Below are 10176 nucleotides of genomic sequence, written 5' to 3' on the forward strand. Positions count from 1 at the left end.
GAATAATGTGCAGATGGAATTTGGCAAACGTGGTGGATTAGGGACCCTTCAAAATTCTTGGTTAGTATATGTGGGGCATGTAAATACACTACAACTTTCAAAATATTAATTACAATGATAAATTATAATAAATATTCTGACTATAGTTAAAACTATAATAAATATTGATGATAATAAATATTTTGAGCGTAGCTAAAATTATAATAAATTATAATAAATATTCTGACTATATATAGCTAAAATTAAGCTAAAACTGTAATAAATATTGACTATTAACCAAATAATAACTGGAACAAATATAAACCCTAATCATTCGACATCTTTCTAAAACTACCCGATCTCTTTCCTAGGCTAATTAAATCCAGAGTTGTTTGTCTTATTTCCGGTATCTGGAGGAAGAAATTTAAAATAGGCTAAAATGCATAAAACCCCCTTGTGTTTTAAAAAGTTAGCAAAAAACATCCTCTTGTTTTCAAAATAGGCTAAAAACTCCCTCATGTTTTATTTTAGTTAGCTCACTTGCCCTTTTCTTAAATTAGCATTGACGGCGTTATATTTTTCCCTGTTTGACCGTTATACCCCTTGAATTATTTACAAACTTTTGATTACTACAGTCAAAAAGTAAATCGAAGAGAGAGAAAAAAAAATTACAAAGAGAAGAGAGAAATTACTGTAGTAGAAAAATTAGGATTTTTTGGTTTGAGATTGGAGGGCGAAACCGAAGGGATTTGATCGAAAAACTTGATTTTTGTTTACTCTAAATAGAACAAAAAACATCAGTTTAGGATTCGTAGGTAGAGTTGGGGTTTGTGTTCGAGGAGAAGGTGAAGCTGCATAGAGGCCATTCGTGTTCTTGAAGAATAGTTGTTAAGTTTTTATTTGTTTTGAGAAAAATGTTGTGCTTCTTGTAAGAGTTTTGTGGTTTTTATTTGAAAATATGTAGGATTTTTATTTACATTTGATATAGTTACTTTTTTTACTATTTACTTTTTTTTTGCATATTTTGTTGTTTATTGGTTGTTTAATGTTTTTTTTTTGTATTCTGGTCCCACCTCCAATTTTTCTGCATTTTTCATCTCTCCCTGCCCCCCAATTTTGTTTATTACAGTTTCGGATTGTTTGGTTTTGTATTTTTTTTTATTGCTGCAAATGTTCAGATTTTTCTGGTTAATCATAGAAATATTTACAATTTCTGTAGTAATTCATTGTTAATTTTATGTGTTATGGCTAAGTTAGTTTCTTAATTAATTTACAAAGAATGCTTTTGGGACACCATGCAGACTTTTTGCGTGGTTTGGGTGGAGTTATACAATGGGCACCAACTATTAGGTAAGTTGGGGGGTATGAGGTCTTTTTTCCAGAAGTTGATAAAGAAAGATTATTAAAGTTGGGGGCAATATACACTAAAGTAAGGGGCAAGGGTAGTAATGTAGTAATCTATTATTCACTTCATCAACAAACATTACAGATGTCTATAAAAATTTTAGAAGGGGATGAGGGTATTAGAGAGTTTTTAAGAGACTATAAAGGTTGTAATGTTATATCAATTTACATTGAAGAAAAAATAGGCCCCTTGTTTCCTATAGATGCTAGTGGTAATATTCTTAATTATGAAGAACATGTACTACTGTTATAGCATAATGTTGAGAGTGTAGGAGATGAGGAAGGGATTGAGGCTTAGAATGAGATTGTAGGGGTTGACGAAGGGTTGAAAATGAGGGTGTAGGGGTTGAGGAAAGGGTTAAAGAAGGGCCTGAGGTTGAGAATGAGGGTGTAGGGGTGGAGGAAGGGACGAGAATGAGGGGATAGAGGCTGAGGCTGGGAATGTTGAGGAAGGGGTTGAGGTTGAGAATGAGGGTGCAGGGGCTAAGGCTGGGAATGTTAAGGAAGTAGGGAATGAGACAGGGGTGGAAATTGGGGTTGATGCAGAGGTTCAAACTGAGGTGGTAACTGGGGTTGATGCAGAGGTTCAAACTGGGGTTGAGGGTGAGGCGAGTAGTAAGGGAGATAGTCTGTGGTTTAGTGATTGTGAGATTGAAGAGTTAAAATCTGTTAGGGAGTCTGATGATGAGGGGGATGGGTGTCCAGAGTGGGATGAGAGGATGAATATGGGTGAAGTAGACTTTGCAGTGGGTATAAAGTTTGAGACAAGAGCCAAATTCAGGGATGTGATGAGGGATTGGGACTTGCAACTTGTAAAAATAAGTATAATTGGAAGTTGAGGGCATATTCAGTCGTGAAATCCACAACATTTCAGATAAAGTCTATTAAGGGATAACAAACTTGTGCACATAAAGTTAAAAATAAACAAGCCAATTACAAGTACATTGGTAAAAGACTTTAAAGCTTTGTAAGAAACATTCCAAATGAGTCTCTTCAATCATTAAAGAACAAAGTCAGAAGAGAATTGCAGATTAAAGTTTCAACTTATAAAGTGTATAGAGCCAAAAGATATGCTCTTGAATTGAAAAGAGGTGATGTGAAACAACAATATGCAAAACTTTATGATTACTGTCATACAGTAGTGAAACATAATCCTAGGAGCTTCCTAATAATGAAGTTGAACAAAGAAGTTAATTCACGTATTCTAGAAAGAATGTATTTTTGCCTGAGAGGGATAAGAGATGGTTTCGTTGAGGTGTGTATATCATTAATTGGGTTGGACGGGTGCTTTTTGAAGGACTTATTCAAAGGGCAGTTGTTGCTTGCTATTAGTAGGAATCCAAATGACAACATTTATCCAATTGCTGTTTTATATGTAGAGGTTGAGAAATATGATAGTTGTGAGTGGTTTCTGAACCTTCTGTCAAGGGAAATGGCAATTTTGGTAGTAAAAAACAACAAATATGGGGCCAAGGCAAGGAGGATCCCAACTGCATAGCCAGGATGTGAATCATGGAGCTAAAGGAGGGTAGTACCGGGCCCAAATACTTTCTCCGGGGCTTGCCATTTTCCTTGTAGACAACCCCATTTCCCATCTAATGTACTTCTGTAAGCATGTCCTAAAGGTCTAATAATAAGTGATAATATTATATACACAAAAACATTTGACATAAAAAGTTGTTCTTAATTGTTTCTATTTTAAGTCAAATTATTAACTATTTAATTTAAGTAGACTTTTTAGCTAGAATAACATCTCTATATCTTAGATATACATTTCTAATAGATCAAATTAAAGTATATGAATCCATTTTTCTGAAGAGTGGCCAAGGTTTATATATATATATATATATATATCTGAAGTTGGTCAATATTTTTTTTTAAAAAATATATCTGAGGTAGTCAACGAAATAATCTTTATTTTTTAGTATTTATCTAATATCTATTATACTATTCTATTACTTTAATTTTTAACTCGTGTATTGTATGGACATATAATTTTTGAATTTAAATTATTTAATATTTAATATTAATTATTTAAATTTATGTGAATTAACTAATATTAAGATATTAACTTAATTCACCTTTTATTTACAATTGAAATTGTTAACAAACTGTTTCTTGTGTTACCCATTATATATTAATGTCATAATTGTAATTATATCTTATTTTCTTTGTAACATTTGGATATACCAGAATTTTTTTTTTTACATAATGATAAATATCAAATAAAATAAAGTTGTAAATTACAACTAACTCCTCTAGATTTGGTAGAATATAAATAATCAGCCGTTGTTTGAATACCAACATCTCCCTAATTTTGGTGGTCGTCTAATATTAGCCCAATCTGTTAGTTTTCGTTAAGTTTTGATCAATTTTTTATGGTACACTAACTGAAATGCTTTTGTGGACTACGAACTATAATTTCACTTATTTTTCAATAATTTTTGAATTTTTTTATGGATTAAGTTGAGATATTTTTCTTTTTAACAATTTTTCAAATTTTTCCATTTGTATCGTTTGATTTTTTTCAATTTTTTAAAAAAATAAGAAAAAGAGTACGCAAAGTTGATAATTTCACACCTTTATTCAAGAATTATACAATTTTATCAAACATCAGAAGACGATATTTATAATTTTTTAAAATAACAAGGGGCTATTTATAACTATTTCAAAACCGCAGATGTGTATGATTATGCAGACAGTGAGCTCAAAACGACTTGGATTTTGAGGACGTTGAGATTAGTGATGAGTAGAAGAACGGCTAGAGCAGTGAAAGCGACAATGAAATGCCTCTCCAAGAACATCTTTCCATGGAAATCGAGTTCTGTGGGTAATGAAGTATTCACTGACTGAATGCCTGAAGGAAGAAACAGCACCCTGGAGCAACTTCTTGATTTACAGAAATGGAGCTGCAGGGATTGGAATCTTATAGTCGATACAAACAGCATAGACATGTAAACCCGCAATAGGAAATATAGGTGATGAACGGAAGACATATATACGCTCAAAACCAGTTTGAAAACAGAACTTTGAGACATGGAACACGTTGATCGACGATGCAATAGCACATGCCGTAAATCTGCTTTAGGTAGATTAAGTTACTCTCTCAATATTCTCTTATCAGGAAAGACAATCCCAATAAAGAATTCATGTATGAATATGAGGATCATGTCGTCGTTAGACTGATAATTCTATATCTAAGTTTACAAGCCAGAGATGTTGCTTGATCAAGATTCTATGAAGGTAAACCATAACGTTTAATAACTGGCCGAGGATGATAGATGTAATGGGCATTATATAGCTGGAAAAGAACAGAGAAACGTAAATCTTTACACGTATAGAAACATCAATCTTCTACTGATACAACAAGGAGTTCAAAATCTGTATTTTTTGCTTCAAAAAAAAAAGTTATATGTTCAGAGAAGCAAACTAAGTTTGATACACAAAACTGTCAATTTTGTGCAGATGTGGGAGAAGTGAAGTGAAGATACTTACCTGTGACTTCACTATATCACAATCTCGAGTTATCGTCTGTCTGATTGGTATCAAACGGCAAACACTATGATCGTCGTCATTTGATAAAAAGAAAAACTTCATATTGTATATTGGCAATCATGAGACTCCTGAAACTGTCGACGAGGTCTACTTCTTTGGTTTCTGGTACTGTGCAGTAAATTTGTCTTGCTGAGGATGCTGCATTAGGTGTAGGGATGTCGATCCAAGGAGGAAATTGATCCTGTGAATCTCATTTCCCCATGAAGACATTAACCTCTTACTAATCGACCAAATCCGTTGGTAGGAAATAGTCAAATGAATCTGATCTACATTATTCTACACATGCAAGAATCTGACTCTTCTTCGTCTGAGTCGCTCACGTCACTGCAAGCCAGAAAAAGATGTTACAATGTGTGAGAGGACGATAACAAGTAGAAATATATAAGTTAAAATGCTCTGCAGTCGACAACATTCACCGACCTCCAATAATTTGTCATAAGAGTTCTTTAGGCTAATATAGTTTTCACCTCTATGAAATGTAACTCTCTTTCGATACAGAACATAAACAGGAAAAAAGTTCGTTAAGTAGCGTTTTTATATCTTTTAGTCAATAGAAGAACATAACAAACCTGTCGAAGCAAGATTTAGATTGGAATAAATTATCTGAAAGAATATGGAGAACAGTTTGAATGTGACTATTGGAATCGCAGCTTCAAGTCACGAGCTGGGTGGGCCCAGGAATGATGCTGAGAAGAACTCAAAAACCATTTGAGTAGAATTCCTCTCTAGGAAATAATGTATAAGTTTTGGGAAGGAAGGGAAATCAAGAAACAAGAACAAGGATTCAATAGAGCTAATGACACTGCCGAAGTGTCAATAGAAGAACATAACAAACCTGTCGAAGCAAGATTTAGATTGGAATAAATTATCTGAAAGAATATGGAGAACAGTTTGAATGTGACTATTCGCAGCTTCAAGTCAGGAGCTGGGTGGGCCCAGGAATGATGCTGAGAAGAACTCAAAAACCATTTGAGTAGAATTCCTCTCTAGGAAATAATGTATAAGTTTTGGGAAGAAAGGGAAATCAAGAAACAAGAACAAGGATTCAATAGAGCTAATGACACTGCCGAAGTGATAAAGCAACCATATTTACAGGTATTTCAATTACAAAGAAGATCTGAGAAATTTAATTTGTGCCGAGGATTCATTGGATCTCTTTGGTAGTTAAGGTGAAAGGAGCTAGAAATAATTGGTCTATAGAACTAGAAATAATAATGTTTCCTTTGGCAGAATGAGAATGCCTTGAAAGAATGTTCGCAAGACCCACCATTTTGATTTGTAATCGACAAATGTTGATACATAAAAAAAAGAGACTCTGAGCTTATGCGGTCACAAATTCTAAGGATAAAAACCACACATGCTTCTGAATTACAAACATTATCAAACAAATTTTATGCATGCCTGCAAAGGAAGGATGTTTGGAGCTTGGATTACGCTGATAAAAACACTAAAGAAAGCATTTCCTCTGCTGGTTTTGAAGGAAGATGCAAATGAAGTGTTTATACGAATATAAATACTCCAGGGATTTATTTCTATTTACAACTATAAGTTTCTTTTTCATGATAATCAACTACAATCAAATGAATTTGTAAGTGGAACTTATTTTTGTCCCAAAGGGACACGTAGTGGAATTTAGTTTCAGTTCCTCTCCTTTCCACTTTCCTTACAAATTCAAGGTCCAAACACAACCTTACCAACATTGTTACTCGTTGCAGTATGACGATTAATACTTGGGTGCCAGGCCTTTGGCTGCACCTCCCAATAGCCATGAACTCTTAGGTCCCCACACACCATCCTTCAAAGATTTAACAGAAATTGTACTCAACGATACTTGAAATAATTTTAGAGTTCCCCTTCTCATTTGCGGCTGACGTTCTCACTTGCCAAGTTTCAGGCATTTCCTACAGGAACCTATCAGATGTAATAGGATATTCTCCCATTTTCTATACTCCTTTGTTACAGCATCAAGCTAACTGAAAGTTCATCTAATCCCAGAAGCCAAAGCAAGATCAAATAAAAACATGTTATGATAACATTCAAGGAGCAAGTAGATATCTACTTGCAGCATGGATGTTACACTTTTTTACTGCTGAGTCGAATGTAAAGCTAATTTCTTATTCATATTGGTAGATTGGCTTTTCAACTAATGAGGGAAACTAAGCTGTAGTTTAGACACACAACAAAATTTTAGATAAACGAGCTCCCATACAGTCAAATTTCAAGTAATCAGTTCTTCGAAAATGAACTAAATGCTTTGCCAGACTCCCCCAAAGCCATATCTAGAGTATCAAAATTGTGGATCATTTCCAGAGTGTCAAAATAATAGGGTAGCTAATGTTTCAAAACTCGCAATAACGCATTTTTTCAGCAAAAGAATTGGGACATCAAACTGATGCAACAACCAGCTTTGAGAAGTTCAATCCAAAGTAACCAAATCTTCTCAAATACTTTGGTAATTCTTTCTATTCAACAATGTTTCAGTAAAACCATAGAAAGTACAAATCAGAAATAAAAGGAAACAGTAGAAATAGCAATATTGACAGAAACTGATGCATGAGAGATCAACATAAATTAGTACATCTCTGTATGAGTGTTATGACTAGATAACAATGGGAGAAGGATACTACATCTAGAATGAAAAAGAAACAGTAGCACTGTAGCAAACACACAACCATCGTAACAACTCAAACCGTGCAGATACTTTCTGATACAAGAGATAACTGGACCATATTTTACTGAAACTCTTCAACCTGGATTCTATCATCAAGTTACCCTACGCATGAGAATCTAACAACGGAACATGACTATAATTCAACACAATGCATCTGCTTCAGAGTTACTTAAAGTATGGAAAAATGCTGTTACTCAAGTTTGCAGATATAATGCGAGCATAAGGTGGTATGTAGTGAAAAACATCCTCTGCCCCTTGACCTTTTCATATATTGAAACTCCCCGACAACTGTGGTCACAGTGCTGAAAACTATTGCTGTGCCGCTTGCGATGGGTACAGTTAAGCTAAAATGATATATTATTGTCCAAGACCCTATTGTTGAAATCCATACTTGAAGGTGGGATTTAAAATTAGGACATGCTACAGATCCTATCCTATTCTTCCAAACAGGATTCTTGAAGTTAGTGTTTGTCAGTTACATAAATTTACTAAATGATCTACGGAACAACACTAGAAACCTCAAACAAGATATGATTCAGCAATCAAAAATAGAAAACAAGAGGTGGAGACAATAAAGCAGCCAACAGCTCATCACTTAGCATTCTTGATATCTTCCATATTCAATGATCTCATTGTTCTTCGGATTCTAACTCAGGAAATACACACCTTTCTAAAATCATACGATTAATTCAATCCCGCAGTTGGATTCAACAAGAAAATCAATCATAAATGATCAAGATAAAACTAGTAAATATAACAACTTATACCAACAATTCACAACAACGAGAATCAAATTTCACAGGTAGACCAGAATCACGCAACATCAACAGCAAAAGTATCTCAATTACCTTGGTTGAAACTCCAGGATTTCTGCAAGCTTATCTCCATTCTTATCCAACCACTGCACACTCTTGCGCTTTTCTGAATCTTTTGACAACCCAACATCTTGGAAAGACAACAACGCCTGGGACTCATCATCCCTACCACTCTCCTCAATCACTACAACCGCTGGAGACTTCAAATTGCTGAAACCGTTATTACTTCTGTCGATCTTCACCCCTTTATGGTTCGTATCCATTTACAAAACTACACACTCAAATTTCACAAAAATTCAATGCACAGCCGTCAAGACTGGAGAAAGCGAAGATCTTTCATGGGCATCCACACCCTCACTCAAAACCCATTTATCAAAATCAATAATTTGAAACTAAACCTTGACGAGTCAATGGATATTCTTACAAACCCGGAAAAGGTCAACGCAGGCCTTGACCAGTGCAGCGATCAATATGTAGCCTGGTTGATCATTTACAGGCTCAGAAATTCCTGATAGCTTAATGGGTAGGCATTGAAAACATTATTGATTTAGAAGAAAGGGACCATGAAATTGAAAATTTTCTTCAGCTAAGAAATTAAAGTTCCCTATGAGTATACAAAATCAAGAATGTATAAACATGTATGTAATCTGGGATTCCCCAAAACCCAGTAATTTCATAACAACTTGCTTCAATTGCAATCTGGAACAATTTGAAGCCTGGAGAGAGAAATCAAACCCCTCACATAGAAAGGATTAGATTTTGAGAGAGAGAGAGAGAGAGAGAGAGAGTTCTTTTACTTTTGTCTTCCCGGTGAAGGCTTTTTGTGCAAAAAATTACAGCATTGTTAAAATACTTTGTTGCCATTTTTACGTATTGTTTTTATCGTCCTTGTTAATGAATGCATGGTAATCAAGTCGCCAAAAATGGCCGAAATTTTATGAGAATGACAAAAATCCAACGGCTGAAATTATCAACAGCCATTGGGTATTACTGAAGACGTTTCAATTTCCTCACACTTTCTGCGGTAGTTAGTTAATCTCGTTATCATTGAACATTCCAATATGTGTTGAGTATGTATTACGGAAGCATTTAATGATGTTAGCAATGAAAGCACAGAGGGTATGTGTCTATAATTTAAATATTTATTATATTTATTTAAAAAAATATAATTTATCTCTTGTAATATTCGGAATGAGTAAAATAATTTTTGTAAAAAAATTAAATAAATTATTCTCTATATTTTGAAAAATAAAGTAAATTATTCTCTATCTAAACTATTAATAGGGGATAATTTGTTTTATTTTCCGAACATAGGAGAGTAATTTACTAAAAATAAATTTACAGAATTTTTTTTCCTCATTGTACATATCACACTAGATAAATTGTATTTAACCCTATTCATTTAATTGAATGAAAAAGAAGAAAATTAAATTGACTAATAAAAAAAATTGTTTGTCAAGAGGAAAAGAAAAGTGAAAGGGACAGACAAGTTTGTTTCGAAGATGAGAAATTATATTTTTTTTAAAAAAAAATATTTGTTATGATTCATAAAAAAAAATGTTTGGTTTTAAACTTATTTAAAATATCTTCTAAAATTCTCTTTAAAAATTTATAAAATATTAAATTTTATTTTAAAGTTGAACTTTTAAAGCATGTGAATAAAATATAATTTTTCAAACTTATAAGATATTAATAACGATAATTTTACAATTAATATTATTAAATTATAGGAATTAGTTAACATGTTAAAAA

General features: G+C 33.4%; 1 protein-coding gene across 1 annotated transcript; it reads right to left on the reverse strand.

Annotated features, from left to right (window-relative positions):
• Positions 1-4661: 4661 nt before the first annotated feature.
• LOC105158483 (uncharacterized) lies at positions 4662-9244 on the reverse strand. Its single transcript, XM_011075268.3, has 2 exons — positions 8458-9244; positions 4662-5262 (listed from the first exon to the last, which is right to left on the reverse strand). Exons 1-2 carry the CDS (start codon positions 8685-8687, stop codon positions 5205-5207), a joined length of 288 nt encoding a protein of 95 aa, XP_011073570.1. The 5' UTR covers positions 8688-9244; the 3' UTR covers positions 4662-5204.
• Between the last annotated feature and the right edge of the window lie 932 nt (positions 9245-10176).

This window comes from Sesamum indicum, linkage group LG3 (assembly GCF_026168435.1).
Source record: "Sesamum indicum cultivar Baizhima isolate 11 linkage group LG3, ASM2616843v1, whole genome shotgun sequence".
NCBI lineage: Eukaryota > Viridiplantae > Streptophyta > Magnoliopsida > Lamiales > Pedaliaceae > Sesamum > Sesamum indicum.